The sequence below is a fragment of the Somniosus microcephalus genome, chromosome 2 (genome assembly GCF_052327205.1).
Source record: "Somniosus microcephalus isolate GS21.2 chromosome 2, FLI_Smic_1.0, whole genome shotgun sequence".
Taxonomy (NCBI): domain Eukaryota; kingdom Metazoa; phylum Chordata; class Chondrichthyes; order Squaliformes; family Somniosidae; genus Somniosus; species Somniosus microcephalus.
This window is the reverse complement of record NC_140988.1, coordinates 67963619-67986397: the sequence shown is the minus strand read 5'-3', so window position 1 is coordinate 67986397 and position 22779 is coordinate 67963619. Positions and strand designations below refer to the sequence as shown.

The 22779-nt window shown below is 48.0% G+C and overlaps 1 protein-coding gene across 1 annotated transcript in view; it reads right to left on the bottom strand.

Moving 5' to 3' along the window:
* Positions 1 to 22779, bottom strand: part of LOC147122751 (bile acid-sensitive ion channel-like) — a 452148-nt gene that overhangs the window by 245438 nt on the left and 183931 nt on the right. Inside the window, exon 7 of the mRNA XM_086005364.1 lies at positions 7763 to 7931. Coding sequence (XP_085861490.1) covers positions 7763 to 7931 — 169 coding nt within the window. The remainder of the gene's footprint in view (positions 1 to 7762; positions 7932 to 22779) is intronic.

The window sequence follows — 22779 nt, the reverse complement described above, 5'->3', positions numbered from 1 at the left end:
GCCAGCCCAGGAGCCATCTTGGAAATCTGCCCACCCTATTAGGCAGTGCATGCCAAATCCTAATCACATGTTGCATAATAAAGTTTTTCCTCATGTTGCCTCTGGTTTTTGCCAATCACCATAAGTCCATGACAGCATTGGTAGCAGTGACCACTGCACAATCATTGTGGAGACAAGTCCCGTCTTCACACTGAGGACACCCTCCATCGTGTTGTGTGGCACTACCACCGTGCTAAATGGGATAGATTCAGTACAGATCTAGCAGCTCAAAACTGGGCATCCATGAGGCGCTGTGGGCCATCAGCAGCAGCAGAATTGTATTCCTCCACAATCTGTAACCTCATGGCCCAGCATATCCCTCACTCTACCATTACCATCAATCCAGGGAACCAACCCTGGTTCAATAAGGAGTGTCGAAGAGCATGCCAGGAGCAGCACCAGGCGTACCTAAAAACCAGGTGCCAGCCTGGGGAAGCTGCAACACAGGACTACATGCATGCTAAAAAGCGGAAGCAGCATGCTATAGACAGGGATAAGCGACCCCACAATCAACAGATCAGGTCAAAGCTCTGCAATCCTGCCACATCCAGTCGTGAATGGTGCTGGGCCATTAAACAACTAACGGGAGGAAGAGGCTCCATGAATATCCCCATCCTCAATGATGGTGGAGCCCAGCAAGTGAGTGCAAAAGACAAGGCTGAAGTGTTTGCAACCATCTTCAGCCAGAAGTGCAGAGTGGATGATCCATATCGGCCTCCTCCAGAGGTCCCCACCATCACAGAAGCCAGTCTTCAGCCAATTCGATTCACTCCACGTGATATCAAGAAACGGCTGGGTGCACTGGATACAGCAAAGGCTATGGGCCCCGACAACATCCCGGCTATCGTGCTGAAGACTTGTGCTCCAGAACTAGCCGCGCATCTAGCCAAGCTGTTCCAGTACAGCTACAACAATGGCATCTATCCGACAATGTGGAAAACTGCCCAGGTATGTCCTGTCCACAAAAAGCAGGGCAAATCCAACCCGGCCAATTACCGCCCCATCAGTCTACTCTTAATCATCAACAAAGTGATGGAAGGCGTCATCGACAGTGCTATCAAGCAGCACTTGCTCACCAATAACCTGCTCACTGATGCCCAGTTTGTGTTCCGCCAAGACCACTCGGCTCCCGACCTCATTACAGCCTTGGTCCAAACATGGGCAAAGGAGCTGAATCCCAGAGGTGAGGTGAGAGTGACTGCCCTTGACATCAAGACAGCATTTGACCGAGTATGGCATCAAGAAGCCCTAGTAAAACTGAAGTCAATGGGAATCGGGGGGGAAAACGCTCCACTGGCTGGAGTCATACCTAGCACAAAGGAAGATGGTTGTGGTAGTTGAAGGTCAATCATCACAGCCCCAGGACATCGCGACAGGAGTTCCTCAGGGCAGTGCCCTAGGCCCAACCATCTTCAGCTGCTTCATCAATGAACTTCCCTCCAACATAAGGTCAGAAATGGGGATGTTCGCTGATGACTGCACAGTATTCAGCACCATTCACAACTCCTCAGATAATGAAGCAGTCCATGCCGCATGCAACAAGACCTGGATGATGTTCAGGCTTGGGCTGATAAGTGGCATAGAAACATAGAAGATAGGAGCAGGAGTAGGCCATTCGGCCCTTCGAGCCTGCTCCGCCATTCAATGAGATCATGGCTGATCATCCAAACCCTAGCACCCGGTCCCTACACCGACAGCCATCCCACCCAAGCCCTATCCCCGTAACCCCGTAACCCCATGTATTTAATCCCCCCTAACACTAAGGGTCAATTTTTTTATCATGGCCAATCAACCTAACCCGCACATCTTTGGACTGTGGGAGGAAACCGGAGCACTCGGAGGAAACCCACGCAAACACGGGGAGAATGTGCAAACTCCACACAGACAGTCACCCGAGGCCGGATTTGAACCCGGGTCCCTGGCGCTGTGAGGCAACAGTGCTAACCACTATGCCATTCGTGCCACAGAAGTGACAGGCAATGACTATCTCCAACAAGCGAGAGCCTAACCACCTCCCCTTGACATTCAACGGTATTACCATCGCCGAATCCCCCACTATCAACACCCTGGGGGTCACCATTGACCAGAAACTTAACTGGACCAGCCACATAAATACTGTGGCAACAAGAGCAGGTCAGAGGCTAGGTATTCTGCACCGAGTGTCTCACCTTTTGACTCCCCAAAGCCTTTCCACCATCTACAAGGCGCAAGTAAGGAGTGTGATGGAATACTCTCCACTTGCCTGGATGAGTGCAGCTCCAACAACACTCAAGAAACTCGACACCACCCAGGACAAAGCAGCCCGCTTGATTTGCACCCCATCGACCACGTTAAACATTCACTCCCTCCACCACCAGCTTACCGTGGCTGCCGTGTGTACCATCTACAAGATGCACTGCAGCAACTCGCCAAGGCTTCTCTGGCAGCACCTTCCAAACCCGCGACCTCTTCCACCTAGACAAGGGCAGCAGGCGCATGGGAAAACCACCACCTCCAAGTTCCCCTCCAAGTCACACACCATCCTGACTTAGAAATATATCGCCGATCCTTCATCGTTGCTGGGTCAAAAACCTGGAACTCCCTCTCTAACAGCACTGTGGGAGTACCTTCACCACACGGACTGCAGCAGTTCAAGAAGATGGCTCACCACCACCTTCTCGAGGGCAACTAGAGATGGGCAATAAATGCTGGCCTTGCCAGTGATGCCCACATCCCATAAACGAAATACAAAAAGTCTGTGTCCTCTGGTTAGCAACCCTTCAGCCATTGGAAATAGTTTATCTTTATTTACCCTTCTAAACCTTTCATGATTTTAGCCTTCTCTGCTCTAAAGAGAACAAATCCAGCTTCTCCAGTCTATCCATATAACGGCAATTCCTCATCCCTGAGACCATTCTAGTAAATCTCTTCTGTACCCTCTTCCGAAGCCCAAAATTGGACACAATACTCCAGCTGTGGCCAAACTAGTGTTTTATAGGTTTAGCAAACTTTCTTGGCTTTTGTACTCTATGCTTCTATTTCTAAAGCCCTGGATCCCATATGCTTTATTAACTGCCTTGTTAACCTGTCCTGCCACCTTCAAAGATTTGTGCACAAAAACCCTAGGTCTCTGTTCTTCCATCCCCTTTAAAATTGTTCCATTTAGCTTGTATTGTCTCTCCTCATATTTTCTACCAAAAGTATCACCTCACACATTTTTGCATTGAACTTCAGTTGCCATGTGTCTGCCCATTCCAGCAACCTGTCTATGTCCTCTTGAAATCTATTATTATCTTCCTCACTGTTTACTACACTTCCAAGTTTCGTGTCATTGGGAAATTTTGAAATTGTGCCCTACACCCCAAAGTCCAAGTCATTAATGTATTAATTTATATCAAAAACAGCAGTGGTCCTAGTATTGAACCCTGAGGAACACCACTGTATACCTTCCTCCATCCGAAAAACATCCATTCACCATAACTCTCTGTTTTCTATCCCTTAGCCAATTTTCTATATATACTGCTACTGCCACTTTTATCCCATGGGCTTCAATTTTGCTAACAAGCCTATTAAGTGGTACTTTAGCAAACACCTTTTGAAAGTCCATATACACAACATTAACTGCACTGCCCTCATCCACACTCTCGTTACCTCATCAAAAAACTCAATCAAGTTAGTGAAACATGTTTTGTCCTTAACAATCCATGCTGGCTCACCTTTATACTTGTCCAGGTGGCTGTTAATTTTCTCCCGGATTATTGTTTCGAAAAGCCTCCCCACCAACAATGTTAAACTGACTGGCCTGTAATTGGTAGGTTTATCCTTCTCCCCTTTTTTGAACAAATTTCAAAGCTCCATTCCTCTGGCATCTAAAGAGAACTGGAAGATTGTGGCCAGCACCTCTGCAATTTCTAGCCTTACTTGCCTCAGCAACCTAGGATGCACCCCATCCAGACCGGGTGAATTATCTACTTTAAGTACTGCTAACCTTTCTAGTTCCTCCTTTTTATCTTATCCCGACAACCTTCTTCCATGCTGTAACCATTCTTTGATTCTATGATCTGAAAGACAGCACCTCCAACAGTGCACTGCACTGCATTGTCAGACGAGACTTTTGTGCTCAAGTCACTGGAGTGGGATTTGAACCTACAACCTCTGACTCTCTGACTCAGTAGACAAAAGTGTTACCCACTGAGCCTTGATGAAACTCATGCTCTGTGACATTAGGAATGGGCATGCTAACACATTCAAATTAAATTCCTTTGTCTGCTATTTTAACAAAGGTGTAAACCCTTTTATTAAACAGGTTTTGCTAAAATAGTGGACAGAGGAATTTCATCAGAAAGTGTAAAAATGTTAGTTACTAATATCACACGGCCTGATTTTAACCCAAATTAAGAGAAAATACTGTGCATTTTGCCTCACTGTGCACTAAATATGTGTCAACTAGAAAAGAACAACTATTCTCATTTAGATTGCTCCATCACATTTTTAAATTGTAGTTTTATGTAAGGGATCACATAATAATCACTTTCCCCCTCCTAGTCTAGTAACATAAAGGCCATTTATAGCCCCACTCCCATTGCCACCCCAGGTGAGATTGACTGACTAACTCAGCACAGGACAGAAATAGCAAATGATTTTTCATACTTCATGACAAAAGGATTAGCCCATCGGAGATTGGGTGGTGCAATGGATACACATGCTGATCTCTGGGACCTGGGTTGAAATCCAGATCAGATTGATCAGAAAAAAAGTATCCTCCATTTGCTGCCCACAATGATTCTACATAAAACAAGATTAAATATTCTCAACCCAGTTCTACAGCTCAGAACTACCCCTAATTTGCAGCTATTTCATAATTGTGTTCAAATAGACTACAGGATGGCTGATATGTGAAATAGAAATGCTACACTACTACAGTCGGGAGCACTTTTCCAAGATTGCAGTTAGAACACTTTGCTGATCTAGAATAGGGGAAACTTTACTCTGTGGTTAGCTGATGTACACCAACCTGGAAGTACCTGGTGCTAACACTGAGTGCCTGAAATGGGAAAATGTTCAATTCCTCAGCATAAACATCCCTTGGCTTGATGAGCACAAAAAAAGCAGCAAAGCAGTATTAATCTAAGCATCATTATCAAGCATTAGTTTATTAGTGGAATGTTGCCACAGATTTTTTCCCCTTTCCTCCCACAAAGATCTGGCAGGACCTGCCAAGAAGGTAGGCAGGTGACCTTTTCCCATATTTTCCTTCAGTAAAGCTGCTTTTTAGCTGGCTGCTAGGATTGCTAATGGAGCAAATGTCTTCCATAGCCAAGCCTTCTTCTTCCATTAGAGATCTATTGGTGGAGGCAGAAGGCATGGCTGAGATACTTTGAGTACTTTGCATTGGTGTTTACCAAGGAAGGGGACTTTGCCAAAGCTACAATAAATAAGGAGGTTGTTGGGATAAGACTGGATAAGATAAAAATAGATAAAAAGGAGGAACTAGAAAGGTTGGCAGTACTTAAAGTAGATAATTCACCCGGTCTGGATGGGGTGCATCCTAGGTTGCTGAGGGAAGTAAGGCTAGAAATTGCAGAGGTGCTGGCCACAATCTTCCAGTTCTCCTTAGATACCAGAGGAATGGAGCTTTGCAAATGTTACACTCTTGTTCAAAAAAAAGGGAGAAGGATAAACCTACCAATTACAGGCCAGTCAGTTTAACATTGTTGGTGGGGAGGCTTTTCGAAACAATAATCCAGGAGAAAATTAACAGCCACCTGGACAAGTACGGACCAATAAAGGTGAGCCAGCATTGATTGTTAAGGACAAAACATGTTTCACTAACTTGATTGAGTTTTTTGATGAGGTAACGAGAGTGTGGATGAGGGCAGTGCAGTTAATGTTGTGTATATGGACTTTCAAAAGGCGTTTGCTAAAGTACCACTTAATAGGCTTGTTAGCAAAATTGAAGCCCATGGGATAAAAGTGGCAGTAGCAGTATATATAGAAAATTGGCTAAGGGATAGAAAACAGAGAGTTATGGTGAATGGATGTTTTTCGGATGGAGGAAGGTATACAGTGGTGTTCCTCAGGGTTCAATACTAGGACCACTGCTGTTTTTGATATAAATTAATACATTAATGATTTGGACTTTGGGGTGTAGGGCACAATTTCAAAATTTCCCAATGACACGAAACTTGGAAGTGTAGTAAACAGTGAGGAAGATAATAATAGATTTCAAGAGGACATGGACAATTTTGAACACCACTATCAAATCTCTTCTCAATCTTCTCTGCTCCAAGGAGAACAATCCCAGCTTCTCCAGTCTATCAATGTAACTGAAGTCCCTCATTCCTGGAATCATTCTCGTAAATCTTTTCTGCACCTTCTCTAAGGCCTTCACATCCTTCTTAAAGTATGGTGCCCAGAATTGGACACAGTACTTCAGTTGGGGCCGACCCAGTGTTTTATACAGGTTCATCATAATTTCCACACTTTTATACTCTATGCCTCTATTTATGAAGCCCAGGATCCCGTAAGCCTTTTTAACTGCTTTCTCAACCTGCCCTGCCACCTTCAACAATTTGTGCACACATACCCACAAGTCTCTGTTCATGCACCCTCTTCAGGATTGTACCAGTTTATTTATCCTCTCCTCATTCTTTCTACCAAAATGTATCACTTCACACTTTTCTGTGTTAAATTTCATCTGCCACGTGACCGCCCATTTCACCAGCCTGTATCTGTCTTCCTGATGTCTATCACTCTTCTCCAAGATTTGTGTCATCTGCAAATTTTGAAATTGTGCCCTGTAAACCCACGTCCAAGTCATTAATATATATCAAGAAAAGCAGTAGTCCTAGTACTGACCCCTGGGAAACATCACTGTATACCTTCCTCCAGTCCGAGAAACAACCATTCCCCACTACTCTCTGTTTCCTATCACTTAGCCAATTTCGTATCCATGCTGCCACTGTCCCTTTTATTCCATGGGCTTCAACTTTGCTGGCAAACCTATTATGTGGCACTTTGTCAAACACCTTTTGGAAATCTATGTACATTATGTCAACCGCATTATCCTCATCAACCCTCTCTGTTACCTCATCAAAGAACTCAATAAAGTTGGATAAACACGATTTGCCTTTAACAAATCTGTGCTGGCTTTCCTTAATTAGTCCACACCTATCCAAGTGACTGTTAATTTTGTCCCTGATTACTGTTTTTAAAAGCTTCCCCATTACTGGGTCAAACTGATGAGACGTTAAACCAAGGCCCCGTCTCTCAGGTGGACGTAAAAGATCCCATGGCACTATTTGGAAGTAGAGCAGGGGAGTTATCTCTGGTATCCTATCCAATAGTTATCCCCCAATCAACATAACAAAAATAGATTATCTGGTCATTATCACATTGCTGTTTGTGGGAGCTTGCAAATTGGCTGCTGCGTTTCCTACATTACAAGAGTGACTACACTCCAAAAATGGTTGTGAAGTGCTTTGGGATGTCCTGAGGTCATGAATGATGCTATATAAATGCAAGTTTTGCTTGTCTTTCTGTATTTCAAGCCAAAAGATAGGTAGGCCATGGGTTAAATTTTCCCAATGGTTGCAAGATCTCAGGCAGTACACCTGCAATATTCTGATAGGCACACCTACTGTGTGTCAGACAGTACGAGCGGCACAGGGGTCTCACGAAACTCCCTCCTACAAATACAAACATCTGTAACTTTAATCTGATTGCCATAGGCAACATTACTCACCTGATGTACTGTTTGCTTTTCTTAAATTTGTCAGACAGAAACTGCAACCCTCTGTGACTTGGAAAAGTGGAGTAAGAGACAATGGTGGAGTACTTGGTATCTTCACACGGAATCGGACAGTTGAAGCTGTGCGCACCTGCTTTACAAAGTCCCTCTTTTTCTATGTAATCTTGAAAATAAAACAGACAAGACAAACTGTTTCTATTTTTAATGAGTAGGTGACAATATTCATACCACAAAATCCATGTCGCTTATCTTGGTTTGTGAAATTTAATATGGGGAGGGGGAAGGTGAGGTGGTGGAGGGTGAGGGGGAGGGTGGAGAGGGAGGGGTGGCAAGGGTAGGGAGGGGAGGAGAGGGAAGGGAGATGAGGTAGGGGAGGGAGGAGGGGAGGGAGCGATGCAGAGGGAGGGGAGGGAGAGGAGGTAGGAGGAGGGGAGGGAGGGGTGGGAGAGTAGGGGTGTGGAGAGGAGGAGTAGGCTTGGGGGTGTTGGTTAGGGGAAGGAGGTGGGGCAGGAAAGGGGAAGGAGGGGAGAGTAGGGGTGTGGGGTGGAGGGGTACGGTTGGGGGTGTTGGTTGGGGAAGGGAGGTGGGGCAGGAAGGGGAAGGGAGGAGAGGAGGGAGGAGGAGGGGAGGGAGGGGTGGAGAGAGGGAGGGGAGGTAGGGAGGGAGGGGTGGAGAGGGAGGGGAGGGAGGGGTGGAGAGGGAGGGAGGGTGGAGAGGGAGGAGGGGAGGAAGGGAGGGAGGGGTGGAGAGGGAGGGAGGGAGGGGTGGAGAGGGAGGGGAGGGAGAGGAGGAAGGGAGGGAGGGGTGGCGAGGGAGGGAGGGGTGGAGAGGGAGGGGAGGGAGAGTAGGGGTGTAGTGAGGAGGGGTAGGGTTGGTGGTGTGGTTGGGGAGGGAGGTGGGGTGGGAAAGGGGAGGGAGGGGAGAGTGGAGAGGAGAGTAGGGTGTGGGGCAGACGGGTAGGATTGGGGATGTTGGTTGGGGGAGGGAGGTGGGGCAGGAAGGGAGTGGGAGGGGAGGGGAGGGAGGGGGTCGGGAGGTTGGGAAGGAGGGGGTGGGGGTGGGAGGGAGAGGGAGCGGGGAGGGAGTGGAGGGGGGATGGAGGGGGAGGTAGAGTGGGGGAGGTGGTGGGGAGGGAGAGGGAGGGGAGGAGGTGGGCAGGGAGGGGGAGGGAGGAGGGGAGGGAGAGGGGGAGGAGGGAGGGGAGGGTGGGGTGGGGAGGGAGGGGAGGGAGGGGTGGGAGAGTAGGGGTGTAGTGAGGAGGATAGGGTTGGTGGTGTTGGTTGGGAGAGAGGTGGGGTGGGAAAGGGGAGGGAGGGGAGAGTGGAGAGGGAGAGTAGGGTGTGGGGCGGAGGGGTAGGGTTGGGGGTGTTGGTTGGGGGAGGGAGGTGGGCAGGAAGGAGTGGGAGGGGAGGGAGGGGTTGGGATGTTGGGAAGGAGGGGGTGGGGGTGGGGAGGAGGGGGAGCGGGGAGGGAGTGGAGGGGGGATGGAGGGGGAGGTAGAGTGGGGGGGAGGTGGTGGGGAGGGAGGGGAGGAGGGAGGGGAGGAGGGGAGGGAGAGGGGAGGATGGAGGGGGGAGGGTGGGAGTGGGATGGGGAGGGAGGGGAGTTGGGTTGGAAGGGGAGTTAGAGTGGGAGGGAGGGGGCTGGTGGAAGGAGGAGAGGGGGATGGAGGGGGTGGTAGAGTGGGGGGGAGGTGGTGGGGAGGGAGAGGGAGGAGGGAGGGGGTGGGGAAGGGAGGGGGGTGGGGAGGGAGGGGAGGGGAATGGAGGGGGAGGTGGTGGGAATGGAGGGGGAGGAGGGAGGGGGAGGGGAGGAGGGAGGGAGGGAGTGGAAGGGGGAGGGGAGGAGGGAGGTGAATGAGGGGGAGGAGGAGGGTGGGGAGGGAGGGGAGGAAGGGGAGGTGGAGGAGGGAGGGGAGTAAGGGGGAGGTAGAGGAGGGGAGGGGAGGGAGGGGGGTGAATAGGGGTGTGGGGGTGGACAGCGGAAGGCGTGTGATTGCAGGCAGCATAAATACTGTGGAACCAGAAGCTGCCAGTTATGCGGTGGACAGGCTGTCCACTCTGGCAGGCGGTGAAGATGGAAATCTACCCCCATATGTCTGGGCATCAGTTGACGACAGGATTAGGCTAAACTATGATGAACCCCATGATAGCTTCATCGCTTTCCACTCACACGCATAAAGAATGCCCATTTGGCTGAGGTACGGGAGGGCTTCTGGTGGACAGGGATCCCCAGCATAAGCCACTGCTTTTAGTATGAAAGAAACATGAAGATGGAGGGAAAAAGAGGGTTTGTAATATGGCAGATTTTTGACAGCAACAATGTACAAGCACCACGTGCACTTGCTGTTTTTATTGAAGTTCTTTAGACAAGGCTAATGCAGTAGAAGTAATTTATCTAGATTTTCAAAAGGCCTTTGATAAGGTACCCCATAATAGACTAATGAATAAGGTCAGGAATGCGGAGTCAGGGGACAAGTAGCAGAATGGATAGTTAGCTGGCTTCAGGACAGAAAGCAGAGAGTAGGGGTAGTAGCTGTTCACAGTGGCAGAAGGTGGGTAGTGGTGTTCCACAAGGATCATTGCTGGGACCACTGTTGTTCACAATTTATATTAATGATATAGACTTTGGAATCAAAAACACAATTTCTAAATTTGCGAATGACACCAAATTTTGGGGGGGAGGGGATAGTCAATACTGAGGAGGACTGCAACAAATTACAGGAGGACATCAATAAACTTGCAGGATGGGCATATAATTGGCAAAATGAAGTTCAACACAGATAAATGTGAGGTATTACATTTTGGTAGGAAGAATAGGGAGGCCACTTATTACTTGGAGGGTGCGAGTCTAGGTGGGGTAGAGGAACAAAGGGATCTAGGAGTACAAATACCCAAATCACTAAGAGGTGCAACACAGGTTAGATAGAGTGGATACAGAGAGAATGTTTCCACTTGTGGGGAAGAGCATAACTAGAGGCCATCAATATAAAATAGTCACCAAGAAATCCAATAGGGAATTCAGAAGAAACTTCTTTACCCAAAGAGTGGTGAGAATGTGGAACTCGCTACCACAGGGAGTGGTTGAAGTGAATAGTATAGATGCATTTAAGGGAGGCTAGACAAACATATTAGGGAGAAGGGAATAGAGGGTTATGCTGATAGATTTAGATGAAAGAAAAACAGGATGAAGCTCGAGTGGGGCATAAATGCTGGCGTGGACTGATTGGGCCGAATGGCCTGTTTCTGTGCCGTATACCCTAAGTAATCCTATGTAAGCTTATGGTGTCCAAAGTGTGGAAATTCCGAGGACCCTTTAGAGGGGGTGGAAGTGCAGTGTGACACGATTTCCAGTGCACCTTATCATGCTGTTGACTCTATCCCAATCCTGGGAACGTGGTCATTGGGATTTTCCGGGTGGGCACTGTTATGTATTGTGTGTTCTATTGTGTGTTCTCCTCCCACCTGTGGTGGCGCTGTCACAGGAGATAAATGGTTGGGTGTTCTCTGTTAAGTTTTAGCTCTCTTTGTTCGGAACTTCCCAGAACTTCCTTTCCTTCCAATAAAGCACTTCATGTTTGAATCTCTGAGTTCTGAGTCCTAAATTGTGTCTCGGTAGAAAGGTACCGACACAACAAGTGGCAACGAGGAGCGGATGAATCTGCGTACGTTACGGGTGCAGTGAGTAAACAGAAAATTTAATTTGAAACATGAGATGCGCTACTATATTAGGAAACATCGGTGATTTTGATGAAAATGTGGAGCAATGGAGCTCATATACGGAACGTTTTGACTATTTTGTATTGGCGAATGCGGTGGCAAATGAAAAGGTCATGCCTACCTTTTTGAGTGTAATCGGGCCGAAGACTTTCAATTTACTTCGCAGCCTCGTGCAGCCAGATAAGCCAGGAACTAAAACATATAAGCAACTAGTGGAAATTCTTGGAGCACATTTTTCACCAAAACCTCTGATTATTGCTGAGAGATTTAGATTTCACAAACGGAATCAAGAGGAGGGGGAATCAGTGACGATGTTTATTACTGCTTTAAAAAGGTTGTCGGAACACTGCCAGTTCAAGGAGGTGCTGAATGACACCATTAGAGACAGACTTGTGTGTGGTCTGCAAAATGCAGCCGCACAGAAGCGCCTTCTTACTGAGGACAACCTTACTCTTGAAAAGGCCATTGAAGTTAGTGTCTCCATGGAGATGGCGGAAAAGGAGGCTCACCAGTTGAGTTCAACAGGGAGAGTTCACAAGGTGTCGTCTGAGCCTAAAGGTGCGCGGAACGGCACATGTTACCGTTGTGGGAAAACAGGCCATCACGCTAATGACTGCTGGTGTACGGAGCTGGAATGCCGAAATTGTGGCAAAAAGGGTCACATTGAACGCGCCTGTAGAGGTAAAAAAAGAACAGACAGAGCTGGGAAGCATGGAAGCAAAATGTCTGTATTTGGACAAGAGAGGAAAAAGTGTGTTCATTCAGTGCAGTGTGATGGAACAAGCAAAACAGAGGGGAGCGACACCTCTGAGGAGGAAGAGGTGCACATACTGACGGTTGCAGGTGGTTCAAATGGCTACTGGGTGTCACCACTGGTGGAGGGACAATCAGTGCGGATGGAGGTGGACACAGGCGTGGCTGTGTCCCTTGTTTCAGACACTGTCTACAACAAAATGCTAAAGCATCTTACCCTTCAGCCAACAAACATTGTGCTAAAGACGTATACCGGCGAACCTGTGGCCATGAGAGGCGTCATTGAGGTGACAGTTAAATTGAACGGACAGACTGCAAAACTGCCACTATATGTGGTAAAGGGAAATTACCCATCGCTACTGGGACGTGCGTGGCTAGAGAAAATCACGCTGGACTGGCCTGCAGTCCGCATGATGTCAAAAGGGGAGTCAGATCTGACTGCAGTGTTAAACAAACATGCAGAACTCTTCAATGGGGAACTTGGGAGCATGAAAAAGATCAGTGTGAGACTGGACATTAAACCTGACAGCAAGCCAAAGTTTCACAAAGCCCAACCTGTACCCTATGCAATTAGGCCAAAAGTTGAGGCTAACTTGGAGGCCTTCGTCGAGAATGGAGTCCTGGAGCCTGTGAGCGTGAGCAAATGGGCCACACCCATTGTTCCTGTCCTGAAAAAGGATGGATCTGTTCGAATCTGCGGGGATTTTAAAGTGACTATTAACCCGGTGCTGTCTGTGGAACAGTACCCTCTTCCCCTCATTGATGATCTTTTTACGGGCCTGGCCGGAGGGCAAAAGTTCAGCAAAATAGACTTATGCCAGACTTATCTACAAATGCATGTCAATGACAAATCAAAGGAGCTACTGACAATTGTGACACACAAGGGGCTATACAGGTACTGCCGCCTTCCGTTTGGAATTACGTCGGCCCCTGCTCTATTCCAAAGGGCAATGGATCAGATTTTGAGTGGACTGCCAGGAGTCCAGTGCTACCTGGATGACATCCTTGTCACTGGGACAAATGAGGAGGATCATCTTCTGAACTTGGATGCGACACTACAACGACTGAAAGAGTACGGACTCAGAGTTCGTAAAGACAAATGTGAATTCTTTCAGTCTTCAGTTGAGTACCTGGGGCATGTGATTGACGCTACTGGCCTGCATAAGGCGCCGCCAAAGGTCAAGGTGATCGTGGAGGCCCCAGCACCCCAGAATGTGAGCCAGTTACGTTCATTTCTGGGGCTACTTAACTACTATGGGAAGTTTATTCCAGACTTAGCAACATTGCTGAAGCTGTTACATCAGTTGCTATGTCAAGGCAAAACATGGAAATGGACTGAACTGTGCAACGAAGCTTTCGCCCAAGCAAAGAAAGCATTGCTGAATTCAGAGGTCCTGACACACTTCGACCCAAAGCTACCCGTGCAGCTAGCATGTGATGCATCACCATATGGTGTGGGAGCAGTCATATCCCACATCATGCCTTCGGGTGAAGAGAAACCTATCGCCTTCGCATCACGCACCTTGAACAAGGCCGAGAGTAACTGTGCGCAGATCGAGCGCGAGGCCTTGGGAATCATTTTTAGAATTCGAAAATTTCATCAGTACCTGTTTGGGAGAAGGTTCACACTCCTGACAGACCACCATCCATTGACTTCAATCTTCGGGCCCCACACCGGAATTCCATCTCTCGCTGCAAGCAGGATGCAAAGGTGGGCTTTACTGTTGTCAGGACACACATACGACATCAAATATCGCAAATCAGACTTGCACGGCAACGCAGACGGTCTCTCGAGGCTACCCTTGCCTGTTACTCCCCCAGAGCCTCGTCAGATAGACATCTTCTACTTTAGACAAGTGGAGGGAGCACCTGTCACTGCAGTTCAGGTGTGAAGGTACACCCGCAACGATCCAGTCCTGTCTGAGGTAATGGATGATGCCTGTCTGAGGTAATGGATGATGTCATTCGAGGGAGAGCGATAGGAGATTCTCCTAGTTTGAAACCTTACGTTTCAAAAAGAAATGAGCTCTCCGTCCAGGCAGGTTGTCTTCTTTGGGGATGCCGTGTCATCATTCCGCCACCTCTGAGGGAACCTATACTGCAACAACTTCATACAGGCCACAGTGGGATGGTTCGGATGAAGGAAATGGCAAGAAGCTACTTCTGGTGGCCAGGTCTTGATGGGAATATTGAGGAGAAAGCCAAACCATGTTCCCCATGTCAAAGGGTCCGGAATGTTCCACAGCTGGCAACCCTACACCCCTGGGATTGGCCTGCAGAAGTGTGGCAGCGAGTACATGTGGACTTCACCGGTCCTTTCGAAGGGAAGATGTTTATGGTGGTTGTGGATGCTCGTAGCAAGTGGCCGGAGGTCGCTGTGATGAGGTCTACCACGGCAGAGAAAACAATTGAGAAACTTGGTGAGATGTTCAGCCGTTATGGCTCACCAGAACAACTCATAAGTGACAACGGTCCACAATTTGTATCACAGGAGTTTGCAACCTTCCTGCATGTGAATGGTGTCCAACACATCAGGTCTGCGCCCTATCATCCCTCAACTAACGGCCAGGCAGAAAGGTTTGTGCAAACTTTGAAGCACGCCTTGAAGGCATCATAAGGTCAAGGCTCAATCCACCAACGTCTGAACAGCTTCCTGTTGTCCTGCAGGAACGAGCCGCATGCCACAACCAAAACTTCCCCCGCTTCGCTCATGATGAAGAGGCAGTTGCGGACAAGTTTTGACTTACTCAAACCTCCAAGGGCAGAACAGGTTGTCCATTGTCAACAACAAGCTCAAGTTGAAAAGAGAGAGAAAAGAGCCAAGGAGAGACGGTTTCATCCGGGAGAGCACGTCCTAGCTCGAAACTACAACACTGGACCGAAATGGGTTCCTGCTACGGTGATCGCGCAGACGGGCCCTGTGTCTCACACGGTTGAGACTGCTGAGGACGTCGTCTGGAGAAGACACACAGATCAACTGTTGCTAGGAGCAGAGACAGCCACAGAGGCTCCAACGGCTGGTTGGCCTGAACTGTTTCCGGATGATACCGCAAACCAGCATCCTTTGCCACAGTGCTCTTCTCCAACACAGGAAGTCAAAGAGACTGTTCCACCTGTGCAAACTCCTGACTTTCAACTGACACAGGCACCTTCTCCATCCAGGCCTGTGTCAATGCCTACTGCTGTGGAAGCCAGCGATGACCGCCGGTATCCTGTCAGAGAGCGGCGGCCTCCAAGACGCTTGGCTCTGTAGGCTTAATGACTTACCCACAAGACTGGGGCAGAATAAACCCCAGGGTAAAGTCAGGGTTTGAGGCAGTCTGCCTCTACCCTAGGTTCGTTGAGTGCATTGAAAGTAACTTACCTGTTGAGGAATAATGTGGACCTTCCATTTAAGAGGGGAGGAAATGTTATGTATTGTGTGTTCTATTGTGTGTTCTCCTCCCACCTGTGGTGGCGCTGTCACAGGAGATAAATGGTTGGGTGTTCTCTGTTAAGTTTTAGCTCTCTTTGTTCGGAACTTCCCAGAACTTCCTTTCCTTCCAATAAAGCACTTCATGTTTGAATCTCTAAGTTCTGAGTCCTAAATTGTGTCTAAGTAGAAAGGTACCAACACAACAGGCACCGGTACCCGATAGCAACACAACAGAGGAGCCCGTCCACTGAGGAGGCAGGAGTCAGAGCAGCAACCTGCCCCTTTAAAAGGGGCACCTGAGGTCCAAGCTGGGCCAAAGAAAATTTGTCGTAAGCATTTGCCATCACAGAGCAGAGGCCAAACTTGCTATAAATAATCAATCCTTCTGGCATCAATTACCTTTCTTTCCAGTGTTAAGAACCAGAATAAGACCTACATCTACACTCAGGATTCTTCTTCTTAGGCAGTCCCTCGGAACTGAGGATGACTTGCTTCCACATTAAAAATGAGCTTGCAGGTGACTGATTAGTCCAATGCGGGACCTACAGTCTCTGTCACAGGTGGGGCAGATGGTGGTTGAAGGGGCGGGTGGGTGGGGTGCTTGGGTTGACATGCGCTCCTTGTGCTGCTTGCGCTTGGTTTCCGCTTACTCCCGGCGAAGAGACTCGAGGTGTTCGGCGCCTTCCTGGATGCTTCTCCTCCACTTTGTGCAGTCTTGGGCCAGGGATTCCCAGATGTCGGTGGGGATGTTGCACTTTTTCAAGGAGGCTTTGAGGGTGTCCTTGAAGCGTTTCCTCTGCCCACCTGGGGCTCTCTTGCCGTGCCGGAGCTCCGAGTAGAGCGCTTGTTTTGGGAGTCTCGTATCGGGCATGCGGACAATGTGACCCGTCCATCAGAGCTGATTGAGCGTGGTCAGAGCTTCGATGCTGGGGATGTTGGCCTGAGCAAGAACACTGGCGTTGGTGCGCCTATCCTGCCAATGGATTTGCAGGATCTTGCGGAGGCAGCGTTGGTGGTACCTCTCCAGTGCTTTGAGGTGCCTGCTATACATGGTCCATGTCTCTGAGGCATACAGCAGGGCAGGTATCACTGCTGCCCTGTAGACCATGAGCTTAGTGCCGGGTTTGCGGTCCTGGTCTTCAAACACTCTCTTCCTCAGGCGACCGAAGGCTGCACTGGCACACTGAAGGCGGTGCTGAACTTTGTCATCGACGTCAGGATTAACCTGGGAATGGCTGTAGACATGCCATCAAAGTGCCGGATAAGCATAATGGGGATGGACAGAAGCACCCATGTAAGCAACACAACTTGTAAGGTAAGCGATGAGGGGTGGAAACGTGGTGGATCCAGGTTCTGCCCCAAACTGCCTCACCCCTACTGGAATTGCACCCTAGCTCTGCCTCTGCTGTTGGCCAGAATGTTACAATTGTTTTAAATTATATCATGTCTTGTAGTTACCCAGAGAGGACATTGTTTTATGGATTCTGGTACAGAACACCCGTAAGACCAAACTGAGGTTATATCTTATCTATAAATCTCGGCCTAGAAATTCCCCGATGTAGCGCTGGCCATTAAGGCTGGTTTTGTTGAAAAAATGGCAGCTGCCTCGTTTCCACCCGCTTTCAGTGCAGGATACAGCAGCTGCCATTATGGTGAAGGCCATAGTGCTACCATTGACAGCGCTGGCCTCTCAAATTTAAATAAGCAGATCGGCATGCAATGCCTGATTTCACGCCATGACTGCTATTTTGGATGTTCTTGCATGCCATAACGCCCTATCCTAAATACGCACAGACAAACGTGCATGAAGCAGCCCTGCAGAGATGCTGTCAGTGCTTCTTAAAGAGACACACACATCTTTCAGGTAATTTTGGATTTTAGATTTTGGACGTTAAAAAATATTTAAGTGGCTTGGTGCAATACATTTAATAAGTTGTTAAATTGTACAGGGAGTGCTACTGGACACTTGCAAGGCTTTATATGGTAAAGGAAGGCCTCTGAGAAGACAGAAAATATTGGAAATATTCAGCAGGTCAGGCAGCATCCATGGAGAGAGAAACAGAATTCACATCTCAGGTTGCTATGCTGCCTGACCTGCTGAGCATTTCCAGCATTTTCTGCTCTTATTTCAGATTTCCAGCATCCAGAGTATTTTGCCTCTGAGAAGACCACTTCTCACAGTCCTGGGAGGCACATGGAGATGAAACAGAGGCAGCAAAAGGGAACAAGCTAATCACACAGGGAAGAGGAAGAAGCAGAAGAGGAAGAAGCAGAAGAAGAAGACGCAGAAGAGGAGGGAACAGAAGGAAAGATGCAACCCAAACATCCTCTTTCTGGCCGGGATATCTGGGATTGAATCATCCACCTGCAGTACAAGTGACCACCACCTCAAATCCCCTTTCAACATTAGTTCCTCACCTTACCTTCCCTCTGTTACTGACCATCACAGTGTCCTCTTGGCCACGATGCTGAAATAAAAGCCACCACAAAGCAAACATTCCAATCTAACTTTATCCATCTATCCATCCAATATGACATCAAGAATTCAACTCATCACCCTTGTGCATCCCCTTAGTGTCTGTCTTGTGTGTGCCTTTGCCTATCCTACTGATGTCACGCAGTGCCACCCCAGTGGCTGCAGCATGGCTGGTGGAAGGCTGCTGGCTTTCAGTGGGGGAGACTGTAAATGTCCCTGCAGGACGACCTCGAGGAGCTGGTGGTTGGGAGTCTAAAATGAAGTGACGGTGTTTCTTCTTCTTCTTCCTCCTCTCCCTCTTCTTGGTCAACCAGTGGCTAGGCAGGCTGCATTTTTTTGGGTGTCTGAAGTCAAGCATTAAAGGTTCGAGACTGCTCTCTAAAATGACCAACTAGCTTTAAGAAAGCTCTGCCTCGCTCCAGGGGCGCTATGGCCACGCTACATTGGGCCTCCTGCTGGGCGCACCGGCTGAAACAGTGCTTTGCACGGTAGGTTCTGTGCTCCGATCCTTTAAATCAGCAGGCAGCACTAAAATAACTGCTGCCTGCCATCCTTTTATGGATGCAAGTTAACCTCGCCCCGTGCTGGCACCGCACGTTTTCCCATGCTGTAGTGTAACAAAGGAAAATCCTATGTGGCCACTTGATGCAGAGACATGTATCTTTTTAAGTGCATTCATGTGCTCTATCACCTTTTATAGAGTCATGGGCTCGATTTTCATTGGGCCGTTGAAGCGGGATTGGAGGTGTGTGGGGGGTTAAAATCGCGAAATCGGGGGCACGAACCCATCCCGCCCCCAACCTGGCTTCATGCCAGTTTCAAAGGAGGCGGATACCCGACCTGTGCTAGAACCTGCCTCCCCGAGGGGGAAGGGGATTAGTGCCAATTAACTGCCGGTTAGCAAGTAGTTAACAGGCAGTTTTTAGCCTAACCCCTATTTTTATCCCTGAAGTGTGGGATTCCCGATGGCTCCAAACCATGCCAAGTTAGCTAGGCGGACCGTCGGGCTGAAGGGCTTGGAGGGTTCGAGATGTCCGGTGTACAGGTGAGTGATGTGTGCATGAGTGCAGAGGTAAGTGTGTAAAGTGTTTAAATAAGTTTTACTTACCTTTACTTACCTTTACAGCCTTCCTTCCTTCAGGTCTCAGGAGTCCCTCATCTCACCGGCACAGAAAGCAGAATGGCCGCGAGCTGTCAAAAGTTGCAACATTCAGCTTTCTGTTCTGAAGAGATCTCTAAATCAGCCTGAGAGGAAGGAATTAACTTAGTGTACAGATTGTCAGTGTTTGACAGCTTCAAAGAGCTGTCAAATGCTGATATTTCATCTGTCAAAAGCTCTTGACAGATGAAATGTCAATCTGTGACATCACCTGTTGCCGGGTGGCCATTAATTGGCCTACTGAGCCCGTTGGGTTGGCTCAACAAGGTCAATCAAGTGAAAATAGCGTGGGTTGGCCACAACTCAATGGAGGCGGGACTACAAACCCAAAAGTTGCAGTCCCGCCTCCTACAGGCCTCCAGTATCAAAATCCAGCCCATAGAGCCATAGAGTTATACAACACATAAAGAGGCTCTTCAGCCCATCGTGTCTGCACTGGCCATCAAGCCCAGTCTATTCTAATCCCATTTTCCAGCACTTGGTCCGTATCCTTGTATGCTATGGTGTTTCAAGTGCTCATCTAAATGCTTCTTGAATGTTGTGAGGGTTCCTGCCTCTACCACCCTTTCAGGCAGTGAGTTCCAGATTCCAACCACCCTCTGGGTGAAAAAGCTTTTCCTCAAATCCCCTCTAAACCTCCTGCCCCTTACCATTAAACTATACCCCCTGGTTATTGACCCCTCTACTAAGGGGGAAAGTTCCTTTCTATCTACCCTATCTATGCCCCTCATAATTTTGTACACTTCAATCAGGTCCCCACTCAGCCTTCTCTGCTCTAAGGAAAACAACCCCAGCCTATCCAGTCTCTCTTCATAGCTCAAGCACTCCAGCCCAGGTAACATCCTGGTGAATCTCCTCTGCACCCTCTCCAATGCAATCACATCCCTCCTATAGTATGGTGACCAGAACTGCACACAGTATTCCAGCTGTGGCCTAACCAGCATTTTGTACAGCTTCATCATAACCTCCCTGCTCATATTCTATGCCTCGGCTAATGAAGGCAAGTATTCCATATGCCTTTTTAACCACCTTTGTAGTGGCGCTTCTTAGTTTCCAAACAGGCAGCCACTGAGCTGTGGGGCTTTTAACAACGAGTAGACGCGTGTCGAAATAAAACGTTCCCAAACGTAGCTTTGTCTTTTAAACTGTTTACTATAACACTTTACGAACAGAATTACAAAGCAAACACGTATAAACGAACACGGTCAAAAACTGTATTGCTCCAAACCTCACAACCTCTGCCTCCTTCAGCCACGTGGAGTTTAAACTGTAAAATGGCTGCATACCATGTGTGGCTTAGGGACTGTACCATTGTGGCAAGAATGAAGGGGGTGTCTCGGACTATACTACTGGAGCAAGAAAATAGGGGGTTTCTTAATACAATAAGTCAATCAGGTAAATTAACTGTATTATGCTATTTAACCAATATTTTAAAGTATTTTCTTAAGCTTTTATGGTTCTTACATTCCGGCCCCTAATTGACTAGGCACATGAAGCGTATCAATTACTCAAACATTAAGAGTCATAAACTAATGAGTTCAACATATTTACAATATAAGTGTCCACTTTTTTCGTTCAGGAGCTTTTCACGCTGCTTCTTGTAGCAGGCAGAGCTTTGTGATCGGTCTTTCCAGGGTACTGGTCTTGGTTTGCAAACAAACGCGACGAACGACGCCTCTGGAGTCTGGCATGGTCTTAATTATTTTTCCCATCAACCAAGAATTTCTAGGGGCTGAATCATCCACGATTAAGACAATGTCTCCGACAATGAAGTTCCTCTTTATTTTGGACCATTTTTGATGCTCCTGTAGCAGAGGTAAGTATTCTCTTGTCCATCTGGTCCAGAAAAGGTCTGACATATACTGAACTTGCCTCCACTTCCGACGGGCATACGGATCTTCCTTTTTGAAGACTCCCGGGGGCATGGCTGGCTGTGTTTTCAACAACAACAGGTGGTTCGGAGTCAGGGCTTCGAGGTCATTGGGATCATCTGATGTCTTAGTTATCGGTCAGTCATTAATGATGGCTTCGACCTCGCACAGAACGGTTTGGAGTCCCTCGTCGTCGAGCGCTTGCTGCTTCAGTACAGAACTGAGTAGTTTTCTTACGGTGTGTATCTGTCTTTCCCAGATACCTCCATGGTGGGATGCAGCCGGAGGATTGAAGATCCACTTAATTCCTGTTTGCCTCATGGCTTCCTGTATTTTAAGCCGATTCCAACCTTCAATAGCTTCCCGTAGTTCTCTCTCCGCTCCGACGAAATTAGTGCCATTATCAGAACGCATAATGGACACCTGACCTCTTCTACAGACAAAGCGCCGCAAGGCGTTAATACAGGAATCAGTGTCAAGCGTGTGTGCCACCTCAATATGAACTGCTCTGATGGTCAAACAAGTGAAAAGCACACCATATCTCTTGACAAGGCTCCATCCTCGCTTTACCTCGAAAGGCCCGAAATAGTCCACCCCTACGTTTGTAAATGGGGGCTTGTCTGGTAACAAACGGTCTTCAGGCAGGTCTGCCATTTTCTGCTCCCCAGCTCTAGCGTGTAACCGTCTGCAAACAATGCATTCAGAGAGTATTTTTCTTATTACAGAATTAGCTCCTGGAATCCAGTATCTTTGTCTTAGCTTCGCAAGCATGTGGTTCCTCCCACTGTGTCCAATACTCTGGTGTATATGCTGAAGAATGAGAGTAGCGACCCGGAGGTCCTTAGAAAGGATAGCAGGATGCTTGGCCTCCTCTGGCATGGCAGATTTGTTTAGTCTCCCTCCCACCCTCAGTACTCCATCTTGCAGTGTAGGGTCCAGCTTGTAGATATGACTACCCTTCTTGATTGGAGTATTTCGCTGTAAAGCTTCGATTTCTTCTGGGTATCTTTGTCTTTGACTGAAGCAAACTATCTCCATCTCAGCCTTGGCCAAATCCTCCACGGTCAATGAATTCTTACCCAATGTGGTCTTGTGCTGATGCATATACTGCTGTAGAAGCATTCTCTGCTTATCGGGATTACTTTCAGACTGACTGATAGTGGCTCGGTACTCTTTTCTCTTACCGCTCAGGTGTAGCAGCAACTCTTTCAACCTTAGAAACCATGCAACTGCTTTCCTCAACTGGTGCCATCCTGAGAAATGGTTAACAAGCTTGTTCACTGTGTCAAAGTTCTCTTTCGTAGTTATGAGATTTACTGTGACTGATCTCTTGACTTCGACGTCGTCTTCAGCAATCTGACTTGGCATATCTGGTCTTTCTGGCCATGATCTCTCTGTTTCCAGCAGATAACTTGGGCCTTGTATCCAAGTTTCACTCCTCATGAAGTTTTCAGCCTTCAATCCCCGTGAGGCTTGATCTGCTGGGTTTAATGAGGTGTTTACATACCTCCATTGAGATGGTTGTGTAGCTTCTCTAATGGATGAGATTCTGTTTGCTACGAAGGTCTTGAAGCGTATCTTCTCATTCTCTATATACTTCAGCACCGTCGTGCTATCT